Here is a 19,739-nt window from a genome sequence, read left to right as displayed (position 1 = left end):
GAGAGTTCACATCACCAGCAAGAGAAGTTGACTGTCTTCTGTATTTTTGCAGTTATTGTATTAGTATACTGAAAGTGTTCAAGACGAACTGGTTTGGTGTTTAGTTTGTCTCACATTATACGACCACTCATTCTTTACATTTACAGTTTTATTCGCACCAACAGCTAAGCTCAAACTTTAATTAACTGAAGGTGGATGTCCACCTTCAACTAATTAGTCACTCCAATAATTATTTAATTTATAGATTAACAAGTGATGTGTTTTTTTTGTGGATTGATGGTAATGCTCTGCGCTGTGTTTGTGTTTTTAGGTCACTAAATACTGGGATATTGCCACAATTATCAGAAATCATTTGTCACTCATTATCTTGACTAAAATCATTTAACTTCAATCAGTCTCTCTGACCTACCTTCTATTTTTGGGCATTTCCCTCTTCCTTTCTGCACGGTAATGTGTGAAAGTATTCACCAATTAACTACTGTAATGAGACCTTATTTGGTTATATTACCAATAATGATGTAACATAATCTGAAAACCTTGTTTTTTACTTTGAAAGTTAAGGCCTGTGTCCACTAACAACTTTTTTGTAGACAAAACCAGTGAAGATGCGCATTTCCAGTGCTTGGAGTGTAATAGTGTCCTCCGCGCCAGCTCCTGTCTTTTTTTTTACTGCACTCACATCGCTCTCAGTTGAAAATATTTCAACTTTTGAAATAGTGCCACACTCATCACTGGCACTTCTGTGTCACAGACCTATCAAAATCAAGAAGGGGCAGGACCTCTGATATGATCTTTGTCATCAACAATGGCAGAGGAATATTAAATCGCGATTACTTTTCAAGGGTGCAACATCAAGGTCTGGAGCAGCTGCTGTCAGATTCCTTTCCAACGTTTTTAACATGTTCTTTGCGAAATGTCCTCAAACATAAGCAAATATATGCCATACGAAGCAATATAATAACTGACTTAATAATCATTACAGAGGGAAGCCTTTAAGGTGACATATCATGCAAAATGGACTTTTTAATGGTTCTCTACCTGATATATGTTTCCCTGGCATGTCTACAAACCCCCCGAGAATGAAAAAAATCCATTCTGCCCCTGTTTTGATTTCTCCACCTTTCTGTAAATGTGTGTGAAACATAGACTGTAAATAAAAATGGACAGCGTTGCTCCGCCTCTTCCCGTTGTACGGTTCTGAAGCCGAAAAATCCCTCTCCTGGGTGCCGCCATTGTGCAGCCAGAGCCTGTGAAGCCACTGTAATAAGCTCTACCCTACAGCGTGATGTCACAAGACGCTGTGTGTCCTTTGAAGTTTCACTCCACGGCGGCTGTGAATCAAAGGAAACCAGGAAGTAAAACCCCGTTTTTTAAACTCTAATAACTAACGAAAAAGAAACTTCAGGAAAAAGAGGCTTTGAACACAAAACACTCAAATACTAACTACATATCACCACAGCATACGGATGTGAGAAACATTCATACGACGTGTATTAATTTTTTTAAGTTTGACTGCTCCCCCATTCAAATGAATGGGGGAGACGGATTTTTTGGCCTATACTGCAGCCAGCCACCAGGGGGCAGTCACACTGCTGAAAGCCTCACCACCAACCACCGGAACCTCTCCCTTGGTGTGAAACGAGCCGTTTCAGACTTCCGTGTTTTTGTTACGTCACAACAATATCCGGTCTGTCACGGAGTCAGAGCTCGGAGCTTGTTCAGCCCACAGACTGTATAAAATAATACTGAAACACCCCTCCGTTTTTCCTTACCTGCACAAATGTGTGGTAAGGAGCTTAGGAGGGAGGCATGATAGTTGTAGGCTGTCTTAATAAACACAAAGTTTTTACTCCCCACATCTGCAGATTTGAAGATCTAGTGGATGATTTTTATTTATCATAGATAAGTGCTAGCGCTAGTTAGCATAGCTACATAGCTACATGTCGTAGCTGTAGCTGTGTACCAAGACACACGTCGACATACTGACAAATAAAACAACAAGAAACACTAAATCTGTGACCAATCCTTCAGAAAAGGTCCTGCTGCCTTTCTGGTAGAGGTCGGTTTTACTCCCCACGTCTGCAGATTTGAAGATCTAGTGAATGATTTTTATTTATCATGGATAAGTGCTAGCGCTAGTTACGATAGCCACATAGCTACATGTTCGTAGCTGTGTTCCAAGACACAGGTAGACATACTGATAAATAAAACAACAAGAAACACTAAATCTGTGACCAATCCTTCAGAAAGGTCCTGCTGCAGGCGCCTCTCCGTCAGGATCAGATTCTGGATCAGATTCAGAGGGTTGAAGTAACGTGATCTCTGAGCAGCCGTGTATATTCAGCCAACATGTAAACATTAGATCAACGTGGTGGACAGCCGAGGCACATCCACTTCCTGAGGGGGCGTGGTCAGAGAGAAAACAGAGCGTTCTGAGGGGGACTGAAGAAGAGGGTTCTTCAGGCATGCCAAAATCTGATTTCAAAGTGTTTTTTTGAGCATAAACTTTAAAGACATGTTTTGGGGACCTCTTAGTACAATATATATTGATGAAAAAAGCGTGATATGTCACCTTTAAGGCGGGTACACACTACAGGATAATCGGGGTGATTTTTGTCCCAATAACCCCCTTATGATTAAAGCCAGCAAAGGCCCGATTGTCGGATGTTTGCAAACGACATCGTGTCTGAGTTTCCTGTGGTGTGGGGTGTGTTAAGAGTGATTTTGTCTGGTCGGAGCCGCTCGGAAGGCCTCAGAAGGAGAGATCGGAAATAAGGAACATGTTTAATATTTGCGACTAGAAATCCTGTAGTGTGTGGGATGCTCCGAGAGGAGCCGAGCACGCACAGTGTGTATTGTCAAGTGTACCGGAGCAAAAGCCAATCAAGACGTGAGCTGACTCAGCTGACTAACGGAAGAGGAAGTACAGACAAAAAAAAACATGACGCCGGCGAAAACTCACCACTGTAATGAATACAACTGCCGCTGTAATGCATACAGCCCACATCTCAGCTGTCTCCATGACTTTTTCCATAATCAATTTTCTTTTTTGTGTGTTTTTTCCGGAAAGTAAGAGGCCGAAAATGATCATCATTGCCTCTTCCTGTTTGTCCGCCATGTTTGTTTACACCAAAGTCAAGTCTTACTACGCAAGATTTGGAATATTGAGCGTGAAGAACCTGATACTTTGCTGAAGAATCAGTTAGTGTGTGGTGTGCTCTGTAGTGCACACCACACACTATAAGATCAGAAGAGAGAGATCTTGTGCGATCTGTCTTCTGTTGTCATCAAGTGTGTGGTCTCTAAATGTGTGAAGGTTTGAAGAATCCTGTAATGTGTGCCAGCCTTTAGAAAGAGATGACTTTTGTAACCTTGCAACGATAAGCGCAAGTGAACAGTGCTCTAAAGCTCAGGTTTTGAGCGCTGCCAGGGTAAAATACACTGTTAGTGGACACAGGCCCTTATATTTTAAAAACGCAGCTTGAATTAAAGATGACACTCCTTTTCTACCACTGAACAGCAGCGTTGTTCTGTTCAACAGTTTCAGCTTTGCTTTTTTCCTCACAGATGGCAGTCCATTCCTCAAATTTATCAACTGCCTAACAAAGATTGTGAGATGCGATTTCAAGACTAAAAAGAACCCCACATAGGACAGGGATTTATCAGTACTCAGACTCAAAGCTCTTTAAAATGAGGCCTTTTTATTGGATTTCTTTAGTCAATGATTTTGGTATTTAGATGTAGAAATATTACTGTATTTATTTTATGAAAATTAATTGTTGTACTATTGATGCAGGATCTTGCAACAGAAACAAAGCCATTTGAAAGGGTTGTTTTAAGTTTTAGGTTATTTAGTTGTATTTATTGTATCGAAATATGCTAAGCAATGGGTTAGATAGATCAACACTTCTGCATTACTGTTTTTGTTAACGACAGATGTTAAGAACTGTATATGGATTCAGCTTAAACACAGAGACATGACAATGTGGACTCAAATCTGTGTTTCATTCTCACAGAAAGTGCATTGTCCTATAGTATTTATTTTTAAAAAAATAAACGTGGGGAGGCCCCATGTGAGGGTGAGCTAGTTGAGTAACAGATGAGAAATACAAAAGAACCAAATGGTGGGAAGAACGAGAGGTGAGGAGCTCGGGAGAGTGGACACAGTGAGAGAGGACAGAGAGCGAGAGAGGTGTCCATGTCTCTCATTCTGCAAATAAACAAAAAGTAAACACCGGTAGAGGAAACACTGTGACACCTGATGCTGCTGATCGCTCCTCCACCTGCCCACTCAAGTTTCCCAGAAGGCCATTCTGCCGGCCACAGGACAAAAGCAGCGCAAAAAGCCAACACCTCTCTCCCCCGAGGAGACAAAGGACAATAGAGAGGGGAAAAAAACGATACAACACCTTTGTTTGCTGAGATTAAAACATGTTGCATTTTCTGCCTCCCTCCCTCCCTCCCTCAGGGGTAACTCTACCTGCCGAGAGGTGTTACTGTCAGTGAACTCTCTCTCCTTCTGTTTGGTGGCTCATAGCTCTGCCATATTTTTTCTTTTTTTGTTTGGGTGCGTCTTGAGATTAGCAAAGCAGTCTTGGCACGCAGTGAATGAGCAGGCTGATCCTTCTGTTGTGTGATACGGAGATAAAGCTGGTGATGTGACTAGACTTGTGGTCCAGCCTGATTGTTAATGACTGAAACTAAACACCTGTGGACATAAAGAGTAGCTAGACTTTGGCTTTAATACAGGGTATCTGGCTCTGATGATAGCAATTCAGGAATTCACACATGAGCAAAAGAAGAAGTGCCATGTGCACCTCTACTTCAAAGCTCACTGGGTAAAGCCCTGGTAATGCAACATTTTTAGGTTTTAAACACACTTTATTTTAACAGAACATGCCTGACAGATCCAGCCTGCAGCTTTTCACAATCGGCAACAAGTCTTATGCAATTTGTTATTGTTTCACAAAGTCAAACGGACACTTAAACAGCATCAAATTTAGCAGTCTATACAATAGTAACCGTGGCAGGGAGGGCGGTCTCTGAGACACGCACTCTCTCCACGGGGGGTTTCTGCCAATCTGGCAACCGCAGTGGGAGGTCGCACTCTCATCATCACTGCTGGATCCAGACCACTTGTCTACCTTTTCCTCACTCTCTCATCTGCACAGGCTTTGAATTAGAGACAAGTTAACACAGTTTTTGTTTTGGGTTTTGGTTTTGTAATGGTATAACTTTACGTAAAAGAAATAGTCACAGTAAGAATTGTCTAAAAGTGAGTGCTGTGAAAAAGCAAAATAATCTGTTTTCAGAGAGAGAGAGAGATTTGTGGCTTATGATTTAATCAAATACAGCTTTTTAGATTTTGAACTTAAAATCACCCTCGATGGTACGATGGCAGACGAAGACAACGGGCCCAGCGATCTTCATTAGGAGAAATGTGCTGCAAATGCAGAAATGATTCAACAAACAAATGCAAGTCCAAAGCAAATGCAACAGCAGAAATGCATTGCAAAAAATATATATGTGCTGCCAAAAGCAAAAACAACTGCATCCAAAGCAAACATATTGTAAATACCAGAAAAAAACCTCCAAAAGGTGAACACTGTAAATCCAGACTTGAAGTGCTCCAGGCCTGAAGGAGTGCTAAATGACACAGCTTTATTGTTGACGGGACTGAGAGGAAGTATACCCACATTACTGATTGCTTAGCTGGGAAAGTGTCATATGCTGTTTTCGATATACTAGCAGTAAGTACAGATTTGGCCAAAATTCAGAGTGTGAACAAGAGCAAAATCTGTAGTATGCCAAACTCCCCGGATGTCGTACTGATTCAGGAAAATCCATAAGCATGCATTGGACCATTCTCCCTCACGTAATGTTTCCCACAATGCAAAGTACTAACGTTCCGCTTCTTCTTTTTTCTTCTACTTTGATGGGGGCACTCTGTTTTTAGATGCTGTGACATTTATTAAATTCCTTACAAACCACTTCTTAACTTTTTAAATCATAAGTTGATGCTACAGAAGCAGTTTTGCTATCAGCTTGTCCGTTTTTCAATTCCGCTTTCCCAAACCGGAAATCCAGTGACACCTGACCCGGCACACTGCAGAACAGATCCAGCAGAACAGTCATACTACATACTACCTTCAAACGCAGTATGTAGAATGCTGTACGTACTGCATACATTTCTGAGTAGTTTGTAGCAGGCCGTTTCAAAAACAGCCATAGTGTTTACTAGGCATAATGTAACATTACTGTAGCCAGGAGACTCCACCATGGTACAGTGGCTAATTTTTTACTTTAAATTAGAACAGGAGTCTGGTAAGAGAGAGTAACCCTCAGACAAGAAAATATCCAACACATGGTTGACATGGAAAGAATTATTATACAATAGCACAAAAACAGACTATCTTCAACGTCTTGAACAAATGACATTTAGTGCCTACGTAAACATGATCAAAAACACTGTTTGTAAAGTAGTTGTTTGTCTTTACTGTATAGGACAGCTGAAGAGAGACAGGGGATTTGAGGAATTACCTGCACACACCTTGACTGCTAAGTTAATCCTGTGCCCCAGCTACACTATACAAGTGCAAAGGGCTTTTTCATTTTGTTGGCGATGACTTGGTCATAATGTTTTTATATTGATACATGATTTTTGGTGGGGGAATTATGTTGATCTTCCGGACTAAGAAGTTGGAAAATAATAGCAGATTGTTCCTGCATTTAAATCCCGGCTACCACAAGGACCGTATGGGTTTCCTTTTCTTTCTTGGCTTACTTCCTTTGAACATACACAGCAAACAAACTTTGAATTTTAAATGCCAGAGTTTCACCATTTTCCTTTCAAGATTTCACATTGGTGACTAAATCCCTTCTCCTCTCTGAAGGAAGCTGCGTAAATCTGGACATTTATGGCTAGTTCATGATAATTAAATGAACTGTGAAGTAAAGAATCCCTCTTTTCTACTATCATCAAGCTGAAGGCTATGGTGTCTTGTGCAATTTTTAGAAGACACCAAACTAAACAGGCCTGTTGTTTGAACACTCTCCCTCTCTCTACTGGGAATAAAGAGAGGATAAAACATAAGCCTCTGTGCTCAAACCCTCCCTCTCACTCCCGCTACACAAACAGAACGCCCAGATAATAATGAGGCAGGGTGAGAAAGTGTAAAGTGGAGGTGTATTGAGGGGCCGTGTAAGCTGGTCTAATCCTCCTTTGCTGCATTTGTTGTGTCATTAGAGCTGTAAGGGTTGTGGGTCCTGTGACATGGCCTCTATTCACTCTTGTAGCCTTTAGCCAGCTCTCTGCAGAGAGCTGGCTAAAGCAAACACAATCCTGTTGTGTTCAAGCAGCTATAAGCCACAGAGGATTTTCAAAGGTTGGAGCGTCCTCAAAGACCACACAGGACCGCTCCTCCCCGAGGACAGAAAGTGTGGTCAAATCTGGTGAAAGGAGCTAAATACCAGGGATCAAAAAAAGAGACAACAGACTCTTAAGGTTCACTCAGCAGCTTTATTTTGTGTGCAAATCTCAAGGCTGTGACCCTGGCTACACAGGTGAAACAGTAATGATGTGGTTTGATGTTTCTTTAGTTTGAAAGTGAAAGTGAAAGATGGTGACCAGCTGTTTAATTTGGCCAAACTTGTCCAAATTTATGATCAATTTAAGAGTTGTATTAATACATTCTCCGGTGGAGCCTTGAAAGGGAAAAACATTCTGCGCTGCTGTTTCATTCATATTTGAGGCTCTGAGAATTTTATCTAATATTGCGTACAGTACCAGGAAGAATAACTGTGCTTTTACAGTACATATTATTAACATTTAATTAACACATGATTGAAAATATGTTGAAAAACTTTATTTTTACCAGTATTACCAGTCTTTCAAGTTTCATCAAGAGCACTGTTCAATTGTACAGACGTACCGAAGTGTTTATAGATTTGATTCTTTGACACCATGCAATGAGGCTGAAGGGATCTACAATAAGGGAGCAGTTAGTGCTTGATTCAATAAAGAAAAAAAATCATTTAAAAAATCTGCAGTTAAATAAATAGAATAAATAGCTGCATATATCTTCCCTTTCTATGGTGAAATATAAGGCTAACCGATTTACAACGACCCAAACTATCAGTATAAAGAGAAAAGTTCTGCAAATCCAAAAACAAACAAAACATCTGCAATAACAGCAAATATTCCCAAAGATGCAAGAATTCAGAGATCAAATATGAAAGAAAATTGCTGAAAATGATGATGTGACACCGGCAGTGTTTCAGGCCTCTGGGGTGCTTGATCTCTCTGTGGGTCGGGCCTCACTGACCACTTTGCAGAAACACAGCTTTATAAGAAGTAAAAATAGCCAAACAGTAATTCTTTATTTCAGACAGTTAGCTAAAATCACCACTTCTTACCCTGCAGCTACTTTAATTTTAATGTAACGCCCTGTCATTGAACTATACTTTAATATTATCCCCTGTCATTAAACTATACTATCTATCTTAACAGCTATCTTGTCAAGTTAATTTAAGTTCAATTAAGGAAAAAACTGTTCACTAATAACCTGTTCCACTCAGCACCTTCAGGGGCCCGGAGCACTTTTGTTTTGTTGACATGTCTTGATTTGAAGCGCATTTCTCCCGCATGTTTTCTGTGTTTCTGTGTTTGTGGATTTGCAACCTTTTTGCTGTTAATGCAGCTCTTTTTTCTTCTTGTATCCCACTTTTTTAATATGCAGAACATTTCTACCATTGCATTTGTTTTGTACTTTCACATGCGTGTTCATAAAGCTGCATCCCTTCTGAACTTGCAGCACGTTTCCCCTAATGCAAATGGTTTGGGCGATTTCAGATCGGTTAGCCTTAATTGGCTACCATACCTTTCAGAATAAAACAGGTTAAAAAACTATACACATACTTTGGCTAAGTATTGCAGCTCAGTTAGCATGGCATGTGTGTATTATATTTACTAAATGTGAATGAGTGTGGACTCTACTTGTTGCAGCTACTGCACATTCACCTCATGTTACTTGTTGCAGCTACTGCACATTCACCTCATGTTACATGTAACATACAGTGCTGATTCGAGGTAGTAGAGAATCGTTTGTTAGTAACCGTAAACAATAAAACTCAGGGAAATTAACAGATTTATATACAGTACAATATGATGGAATAAGCATCACTATGTAGCGGTATTGCTTGTAGCTGCAGCTCTTATTGCTGGCTTCTTCAAACAGTAAAATGGCTCAGATGATAAAAACAGCTTTGATTATATTTGCCCACTACACATCAGTTTCTCATTCTTATTGGACGCAATGATCCCATTCTGTCCTTAACCAATACAGCAATATCAATGTGCTCATCCTAACCTACTCTGCATTGGCGAGTGTCTTCAAGCTACAGTAAATATTAAGACTTTTCTGAACAATTCAAATGCAACATAAGTAAAAAGTAAGGCCAGTTTTGCAAGTGCAATGACAAAAGAAACACTCTGTAATAAGAGTACATAAAGCATGGCTGATTTCTCCTTTAAGAAATGGCAGAACCAGAAAGTAAACTTATTCATTTTACTGTACTAAAATGATTTGCTGAAGTCGTGAGAGTTTTATTTCACTGCATTAAAGGACTTTGAAGTTGTCTGAATACTGGTTCTCTAAGTTGCTCAAACACACTTTCAGCACCTGCATAAGCCCCTCATCAAGACCCGCATCCCGATCTCACTTGGGCTGCTCTTTGAGCTGGTGTTCCCTGAGAGCACCAGTGAAGGTAGCCGTCCACACGTGCAGAGCCGTCCCAGCGGACAGGGTGAGGAAGAAGAGGAAGGCAACTTGGAACCCGAACCAATCCACCACGCCTCCTGCTAGGGCGCTGAACGTCAGCTTCCCTAACACCTCCAGAGTTGCCAGGAAACTGTAGTGGGTTGACTGAAGGAGAAAGAGAGAGAGAGAGTGGAGAGACATGAGGAGGAGAGAAAGGAGGAATGATAGGAAAAAAGAGTGAGAGGAGGAAGTAAAAGGGAGAGAAGTGAGTGGAGTAAAAGGAGGAGAGGGTTTGGAAAATAAAGGTAAGTTGTAGGGAAAAGGAGGGAGAACATGTGAAAGATGAGATGCCAATACTGGTACAAAAGGTTGCAGTTCATCGTATCCTGTTGCAAATCTTATCAGCTGATGTTTCCGAAACAGACAAATAAAAAATAAAAAAACATAAACTAAGTGTGATTTACAGGAAGCATGAATCTGTAAAAGGGAGAAAGAAAACAGTGGAAAAAAAGAAAAAGAAAAGAGTAGAAGCCTGAGAGAGAAAGCGTGAGATCATGGCCTGAGTGGGTGGATGGAGGCCAAACTGGGAAGAATATCTGATCCTAGCCTTCATTCAAGAAGAGAGGGAGAGAGAGACAGAGAGGGACATGGATTACCTAATCTCTGCCGGTCTCCTGCCTCTGCCAAAGAGCTCAGGTGAGACAGGTAACAACAGATGGTCTCTAGTGACACCTAGACCATCCACTGCATAAATCTATCCATTACACTCTTTTCTCCTTTTAAAGTTTAGCATTAATCTGTCCATTAAATAAAGACATCACTTCAAGACTAAAGCAGCAATGACGAGTCAAATAATTAATTAGTAGATTTACAGAAAATTCTCTGTCAGCAGCTTTATGAATCTATCAATATAGAAAGATTTTTAAAGTCACTGTCTTTCCATAACGTGTTTTTTCCTGTGAACCATTTGGACTAAATCTGTAGTGTTTTTTCCAGGACGAAGACTGCATTTCCCATGAGCACCATCACCCACTGTCATAAAGATGTGGGTCTTGTCATAGCCTACAATTGTTAAAGGAGCCAGTTAATTATATACAGGTCTTCTTTTAACACTACCGTACTTTGTTCAAGACAACTTTTTGCAGAGTGACGAGGTAATTACTTATTTGTAGCTACGTTACATTTTTTTAACTGTAACGTGACAACAACTACACTTTATAAACTCTAATTTATAACTGTTGGTTAGCATACGAAAAGTGATCTGATGCACCGGTTTAACATCACAGCCCCAACGTACACCTTTTTGCAAATCCTGCTCCAGTATGCTCCGAACATGAATACAAAACCGTAAAAAACTAAATGACCTAAAGATAAAAATAAAGTCCTCCTGCTTGCTAACTTACTTCTCACTGTCAAACTTTACCCACCAAGTACTGAACATACATAGCTGCTTCCAAGTGAGTGCTGAACATAGACTGGCATTTTGCAGAAAAAGGCTGAGTTGATGTTAAGTGACAAAAAACACAGGCACTCAAAATCAGCTGGGGTTGGTAGTCCCGGAAAACTAGCATGAATTTGAATGTAGCATGTCTTCAGGACTCCGTCTAACCCCTCCCCCCAGAACCCCTTGGAGCTCCTGCTCACGTGCACGAGCACCACTGATTCACTGCCATATGACCGTGACTGATTCAAAACCGGTCCTCATCAAAACAAAGTTAAAAGTTAAAAACACAAACAAACATGGCTGCTGTTAGTACACACAACTGTCATGCTAGCATTATCCAGTTGTTCTGGTGACACGATATCAGGAAAAAAGCTATAACACATGTAATACTGTAACAACTCTACTGTTTGTTAAACGTGTTTAGTGTAGATGTTCTTAATTCCTACAGTGTTGACGGTTAGTGAATGCATCAGGAGAGGTGTAGAGTCTGCGAGCGGGAGAGAGGAGAGGCAAGAGGAGAAGTTTTTCATTCATTCAAACATTGATTGTTGCTTTGTTTGTTGGCGTGATCACGGCCGACAGTGACCGGTTATTAAAGCTCAATGTGTTCACGAATCGGCTCGTCATCCTCACAGCATCTGGACGGAAGCTACAGTACATATACATTTTCTGTAGTAATGTATTTTCATACATTCTTTTGCTTGTCAGAGCCCCCATGGTGAGAGCTTTTTATACTCTGATCAAGACTACAGTCCTGAGCAAAGCACCTCATCGGGTCAGAGAGGACAGGCCCGGGTCGAGGGAGAGGGGCAGTCAGTAGAGTCAGGGGAAGCAGAGGCAGGAGACGGGGACGAGGAGTACATGCTGGGGAAATGTACGCGCAGGAGGCGGGCAGAACGGCAGGACGGGATTTGATTGGTTTAAAATTTTGCGACCCAAAAACGGTGATTGGTTGGTGTTTTCCCAGGTTTACTCCGGCTGTAGATAGCAGCTTTTTTTCACTCTTTTTTAGGAACACATTATGTATTGATTGCCCTCAGGACATAAAGATCATTTTAACCAGTATGACAAAAAGTGTATCTAAATCTACCTACCAACCCTAGCTTTAAGCTTCTAAAAGGTGACACTTTGCTTATTTTTTTTCTTATTGCTTACGCGCAGGAGGCGGACAGAACAGCAGGACAGGATTTGATTGGTTTCATAATTTGGCTCCTGATGGCAGGGATTGGTTAGTGTTTTCTCAGGTTTACTCCGGCTGTAGATAGATAGAATCTGACTACCAACCCCAGCTTTAATGGTTACCTCATAGCTTCACTTAAATTAAGCAATCAATAAAGACTGAGGAAATCTTGCACCCCAAAATGTTTTCATTCTATAAATATGAACAGTACTTTTCTTTCGTTTTCTGGAGACAGGCCATACTAAAAAAATAACCCTTGAATGTTTTCAACAATGAATTTTACCATACGCTTCCACAACCTGCCTAAAAATCCATTGTTTTATTTAAATAACTCTCTTCTCTTTATGAACAAAATCACAACTATTAACAGGACACTTCTCACTGGAAATAAAAGAGGATGCCTTCGCTGAGGAGTTGAGGAGCTTGTGGTGAGTTCAGACTCTCAGCTCTGTAACAGTGGTCTCACACTGAGGTACAGAGCTCTGTGTGACCACAGCTAAGTGGAGTGCTTTTATTCTGAGCAACTTGTTTAACAGATTGGGTTTCTTTCTCCTGGGGATCGTTAACAAGCACTCACACTATCAGCTTTCTGCCATCGGATAGTACCGCCTTCAATAACACACACATTGACACACAGCAAGCTCAGGGGGCTAATGCTCTCCCCTCCTGTGTGTGCGCTCACACAAGGACAAACACACTCAGGAGCAAACAGTATACGTGTCTTGAGAACATCTCAAATTAACGGTGGTTCACATCATCATGTTGAGATTGTTTCATTTGTAACCACATTTTTATAACTGTGCTACAGCATGTGATTTGTCCTCTTTTCTTCTCCTCTTTTTAAAAGTGACAGCAATTTAAATGATAATTTGTCACCTTGAGAGATTGACTGAGTGACGTCTGAATAGCTGTGTGAACAGCTATCACCTGCAGGCACTGATGGCCCAGTTACGACGGGGAAAAAAGGAGTTATGTCAAAGAGGAGAAAACCAGAGGAGAGGAAAAAGTCAGGAGAGGAAAATAGAGAGTTTAAAGGACTATAGGGTGACAAAGACACAAGAGTGAGGTGATGAGAGGGACAATGTGAGCGAGGGGCAGAAAAATTAAGAAGGGGGGATGACAAGAAATAAAAGGAAAGACACAATGAAAAGAGAGCAGGGCTGAGATTTTCCAGGTGGAAACAGCTGATGAGACTGACAGGTATAGGTGACCATGGGCAGGGTCTGAGGATTTCCCTCTATGCCTCCATTTGACAACAAAGGAAATGACCTAAAATTATATAATGGCACAATAAAAACAAGACAGAGGAGAGGAAAAAAGGGAGGGATACAGGCCGAAAAGAAGAGGAAGAATGTGTTGTCTTCCACAGGAGATGACCTAACAGCACATAATGAGACAGCAGCTAAAAAGTAGTGATGTAAGAATGAAAGTGTTCAACAGCAGCAGCTCGAGGGCTCCAGATGAAGGCTGCTGGCAGGTATGAGTGAAGTTGAATTTACCTGAATGCCTTCCTCAGCCCTCTGAGTGCAATGCATCATGGTAGTGAAGGTGAGCGTGGTGATGAGACCGCCCAGGAAGTGTTGGATGCTCATGCTCAGGACGGCCATACCTGAGGGAGCAAACACATCGGAGCAAAATCAAGGAAAACGTGTCTGAAAGCAGCAAGTTTTCTGCAAAAGAAGTATCAGTTTATCTGTTCTGCTACTCTTCTCACTATTCTCCTCTATGAAGGAGTCAAAGCAGGAAGACAAAGCAGTGAGAGACGGTATGCTGCTGTAGTCCCCCCCTCCATCGTCCCCAAAACACATGTAGTGTATCCTCTGAGGGGAAGTGGCAGAGTGCTGTTAGTGGGGAAACACAGAGGAACCACAGAGCCTATCTGTCTCTGCTTCGCTAACACTGAATTATTCACTCAAGCCGCCAGAGCTTTTCCTGAATAAGACTCTTCAGTCAGCAACACAACAATGATGGAGTCACACCGAATGATCAGACTGGAAGAGTGGGAAGCGGAGGGTTATCATGTAATATTGAAAAATCTTTTCAGTTTTTTTCTTCTCTCAATTTTGGTTGAGTTTTTCCTGCAATCTTTGTTCTGGGTTTACTGCAGCGAAGAGCGAAGGTGGGGGGAGGAGGCCTCAACTTTCAGTCTGAGGGGCCTGACAGGGGAACAGACAACTCTGACAGAGATGAATGATGACGATCTGAATCCCAAAAGCTTTGAAACCGGCTGTGTAACAGAATCAGATGTGTCATTCAGACATTAATAACTGAATGGCTCTCTGGAGAGAGAGGAGAGAGAGAGAGAAAGAGAAAAAGAGAGAGAGAGAGAGAGAGCACCTGTCTATCAACGTCCTCTGTATCATCCACTCTCTCTATATTCATGCTGACAATTGGGTTTGAAAGACTGAACTGTAGTCCAGTGGTTAGTTATCTTCTTTTGGACACTGTCTGACATTTTAGTAGCTCTCAAACACTATCAATCCAACATCTTAGCTCACTTCATACATGTCAGATGTGCAGAAATAAGACGATGAGCGAAATTTTAACCTCTCCATTGCTCCCTTTTTAATATTTGCACAAGTATTCCTGTCTTTTTGTTAATACTAAAGAGCGCAACATTAAATGTGATCACGGTCCATGTCTGAAAATAGCTGCCTTCATTTCCACATTTAAAAAACTATTGCCTCTTTTAGCTTTCAAAATAGCTAATTAAAGAAGAATCCTGCTGCCTTTTAGAAGAAGCAGCGTCTGCTTTCATCCTCACATCACAGGTAGAATGTGACAAAGAGGGGTTTCTGCATGAAAACCTGTTAAATTTGATTGATGACAGAGGCCTGAAGAAAAAAAAAACCTCTACATCAAATAAAGCACATCGTTTTCTAAGAGGTAGATGTTTTTTTTATTTTTGTCCTGAACAAAAATGAGAAAAACTGCTGCAGAGAAGAGCTGAGATGACTGGTTTAAGAACCCTGTCTAATGGACTAAAAGAGATCACTCAACTAATAACAAGACATGCATAGGTTTTAATGATATTCTGAAAGATTTACACTGAAAGATTTTACTGCATGAGGTGAATCGGCAACCTCCGGTCTCAAAATCTGAAACCCATGAGGAAGTGTTATAAACTGCAGTACATAGAGCGTCTGCTTGAGGCTGGCTGCAGAAACACCAGAAACCACATACACACCAATTCAAAACAGACAACATTTACAGCAGTAATAAACATGTTTACAACCTGGTTCAAAATACAGCTTTGGTCTGAAGAGCTCATTTCTCTATCAGCACACACTGTACGGGGTTGAATTTTTTGTAACACAACAGTTCAGAAGATATTAAGATTAAGAGTTTTGCCTGTTTATGGACATGACTGACTTGATTGACAGGTGGGTACACTGTAGCTGTTGGCTAGTAGATTTAAAGCCCGCTTCTTTGCCTCACACTAGCTCGACAGCAGTTTGGTTGAGTTCAGCATTTCGAATATGGCTCCCGCCGATGATTGGCTTCAAAACAGTGCTTCAGAAACAGATGGGTGACGTCACAAATACTACGTCCATTATTTATACAGTCTATGGGTTAAACATGCAGTATATATATCATAAAATCCTGTTCTACACATGTTACCTAACTTAAATATCAGATTACAAACATGTCAGCTGAAACGTTCTTTCAGAAAAATGGACAACAGAAATCGACCTTACATCACAAATGTGTGTGGGCTGAGCAAACTAAACAAAACCACCTCAACACAAGGGCAGAGCAGTGTGTGTCATATGTATATATGTATATATGTATACGTGTATATATATATATATATATATTATATATATTTTTAATGTAATTATTATCTGTTGTTTATATTTATTGTTATTATTACTGTTTACTTTTTTCTGTGTTTTTCTGTGAAGCCCTTTGTAATTTTGTTTAGAAAAGTGCTATAGAAATAAAGCGTATTATTATATATATTATTGTGTGTAAGAAACTCTCATTCTGTTTGCTTTGTCTCAACTTTGCTCATATTTACAAAGCATGTTTGTTTGTTGTGTTTTTGAGAAAGACTTGTTGTGTTGTGTTATGTTAGACGTTCTAACAATCAAAGTACATAATTATGTGTATAACAGCTGATTAACGAGCACATTCAAACAGCAGCCTTTAAACCGCATCTCAGTTGAATAAAAAGTTATTAATCTCAACAAAAGCTAACCTAACTTCACCCAATGTAAATATAAACACTTGTTGTTGGCTTGTTTTCAGACAATGTATTTGACTACTCATACAGTACACTGCTTACCTAAAGCCATGTATTAACATGTCTCTGCATGTTCATCACTCTGTGTTCTGTGTGTTTATTCAAGAGACTAGCAGGTCAAATGAGGACGGCATGTATGTGGGATCAGGATCTTAAACGTTTAAATATGTTTATCCAAAGAAGTCATAAACAGCACGTGTTGTACTCATACACTATTCATGGAGACAAATAAAAGAGGGATGGGGTCATTCTATTCCTTTCTTGAATATGTTTAAGGATAGAGGTGTAGCCATCATGTTTGCACCAGAACACCAACAGAAACACACAAACAGGACCGTGTCACATCTCCAAAAATGGTTCTGTGTGTTGAAGCTGTGTTTTCTCACCTTTCATGGTGGGTGATGGTTCCAGTACCGTGAGTAGAGAGCTCTGGAAGACCATGCTGATGGTACGCAACACAAACACACGCCTCATCAGAGCCCCGATGCTGAGGAGAGACCAACAAACGGAGCATCAGTGTCATATTCAGCAAGTTTAACCTGTTAATGAGAAGTATAGTCATGTCTGGTGGCAGGGGCCCAAGGCTGCTATCATTAAATTTAATGAAATTCTGCCTTTCTTTTCATCTCGCACACAATCACACACACAAGCAGTCATGCACGCGCACACACAGCTACATGCATGCACGTGCTTAAGTAAACAAGTCCCCAGACACTAATTGATTCCCTGTTAGTGCAAGAAAATCATCCCCCTGTGGGTTTGCTTCGTGACGTAATCAATAACCTAAGGAGATCCCCAGCATGAGGACGATAATTAATCACTGTTAACGCACACAAGCACACACACAAACACATGTACACAAGCACTCACACTGTTGTGTGACATCTGGGATTAACGATGCCAATCACTCAGAGGATGCCTGCCACTCAAAGGACTGTGTGTGTTTGTTTATGTTTTTTATGCATGTAATTATTTATGTGTAAAAAAGGCTGAGAGGAGGAAGGGATCGTTTCACAAAGCAGGATATCTGATTTAGTTTGAGAAGTGCTCACAGTGGAAAAGTGAGCAGTTTTAATCAGATGTTTAGATTTAAATTCCTCTCAAGTTTTCCAATTATTGTTCTTCTCCTGCTTCATCACCAGTGTCTACTGTCCAAACGCGCATCCAGCACGTGTGTCGGGTCTAAAACTGATGAAACCCAGTGGGCCCCCGTGACCCTGCTCACTGTTAATATGTTTACTCCCTGATTCGCTGACTTTTTCTAAACACTGTATTAAACATGGACACCACTAGGTGAGTTCATCTGGTATAAAACTGATCATTGGCTATGTGTCTAGTTATTAATTAGTGGATAATTGCTGTGATAATGTGGTCCAGGTCTTCAACTAACGATTCAACAAAACACATCAATAATGTATTTCCTTTTGGATAATGATCCTTATACCTGAACCTATGTGTCTGCTGATGCTGAGAAACCACCTGAGACCAATTCAACAAAACATATATATATTTCAGTTTTTTAGAGTTTGTACAGATCTACTTTTAACCCTTTACAGATGAGTCGGGATTGCTGTAATTCCTGTCAGAGGGTTTTTTATTATTATTAAACCTTTATTTAACCAGATAAAAATGTTTGAGAACCAGTTCTCATTTACAAACATGACCTGACCAAGAGGCGCCAACAGGAACACATACACACACACAGACATATAAACATAAATAGTACAAAAGTGGACAAGTAACAAGCAATGTGCTCAAGGTGTAAAAATGTATGTGTGTATGAAAGTATGCCTGTAAGTAAGTGGTTCAGGTGCAACCCTTTGAAATAAACCAAAACAAGCAAAACACACAAAAAAGTGAAGTGAAAATAACGGATTAAATAACAACTCTGTATCTAGTTGTGTTTTTCACATATTATTCACTACAGTGTTCCCAAAATAAGTAAGTAAGACATTTTTCTAGTGTAATAAATGCATTTTTTTTAATTTATTCAGTCCCTTGCTTTTAGTCTTAAATATCAGTTACAACATTAAATAATATATCCATACATCTCCCATGCTGATATCATTAATGGCCCAGTCTGAAGTGACAATTATTTTCATGGTATATAAATAAGCCTTTTTCAAACTGATTCTACTGATTCTTGTTTTATGACATATTCGAAAACAACTGCAAATTATTAAAACCATTCCACCCAAGCTTATCTGTTAAAATATCCTCCTTATGATACCAACTTTCTAAAAGCAAGACAATCAGCTTAGTCAGTTTAGTTCTTTCAAGATAAGGAAGAAGGCAAATGGTCAATTTTAAGATGCCAGAACAAAACAAGAAAAAGTTGGCATTTTTCTCAAACATCAACAAAAAAAATTTATCAATTAAATAAATAGATATCTGGGTAGTTCATATGACGACCAAAGTTGAGGACTTCAAAATATTTTTGTTGTATTTGCTCCTTTGGCTGCAGATCAATCCTTAAATCACCTGAAATGTACTTATGATACTTATTTATTTAATGTATTTTATTGGTTTTTACATTCACACATAAATAATCCATCAAAGTGTAGGGTTGTGAGACTTAACTGAGTAAAAAACTCAATAAAGAAAGTATTATTGCATGATAATAATAACTAATTAATTAATTAACAACGGTAAATCAAAGTCACTGTGTTACATCTCAATATGGCTTATTCATTCCTTTATTGTGCTATATAGTAGTCCTAATTCATGGTTTACTTTAACACACTAAAAAATACATACCACTCTCTCACACTCTCCCTCTCTCTCCCTTCCTCTCCCCTTCTCCTCCCCTCACCACCCCCCCTTCAGTCTTTCTTTACCTCTTACCTCTGCTGGAAAACCAATCCTGCATCATTCACATGCTAAAGACATTCTTTTCTCTGCTTCTTTACCTCCCATCTCAATGACAGCCTTTCATATCACGCACTCTCAGGAGATGCTGTGTGTGTACGTGTGAATGTGTGTGTGTGTGTACTTGTGAATGTGTGTGTGTGTGTACTTGTGAATGTGTGTGTGTGTGTGTGTGTGTGTGTGTGTGTGTGTGTGTGTGTGTGTGTGTGTGTGTGTGTGTGTGTGTGTGTGTGTGTGTGTGTG

General features: G+C 40.2%; 1 protein-coding gene across 4 annotated transcripts in view; it reads right to left on the bottom strand.

Moving 5' to 3' along the window:
* Positions 1 to 7,499: 7,499 nt before the first annotated feature.
* The window catches only part of mfsd3 (major facilitator superfamily domain containing 3), a 36,968-nt gene continuing 24,728 nt past the window's right edge, over positions 7,500 to 19,739 (bottom strand). Inside the window, exons 4-7 of one of the 4 annotated variants that reach the window (XR_004632496.1) lie at positions 17,015 to 17,115; positions 13,882 to 13,991; positions 9,054 to 9,923; positions 7,500 to 9,019 (exon numbers count right to left, since the gene is read on the bottom strand). Coding sequence is in view for 3 of the 4 variants with exons in the window: in XM_034692526.1 (XP_034548417.1) it covers positions 9,717 to 9,923; positions 13,882 to 13,991; positions 17,015 to 17,115 (418 nt within the window). In the remaining variant the exon portion in view is untranslated. Of the gene's footprint in view, positions 9,924 to 13,881; positions 13,992 to 17,014; positions 17,116 to 19,739 lie in introns of all 4 variants that reach the window. The other 3 variants (XM_034692526.1, XM_034692525.1, XM_034692527.1) reach the window with 3 other exon arrangements.

This window comes from Notolabrus celidotus, chromosome 9, assembly GCF_009762535.1.
Source record: "Notolabrus celidotus isolate fNotCel1 chromosome 9, fNotCel1.pri, whole genome shotgun sequence".
Lineage (NCBI taxonomy): Eukaryota > Metazoa > Chordata > Actinopteri > Labriformes > Labridae > Notolabrus > Notolabrus celidotus.
The sequence above is the reverse complement of the archived record's forward strand: the minus strand, read 5'-3'. Positions and strand labels throughout refer to the sequence as shown.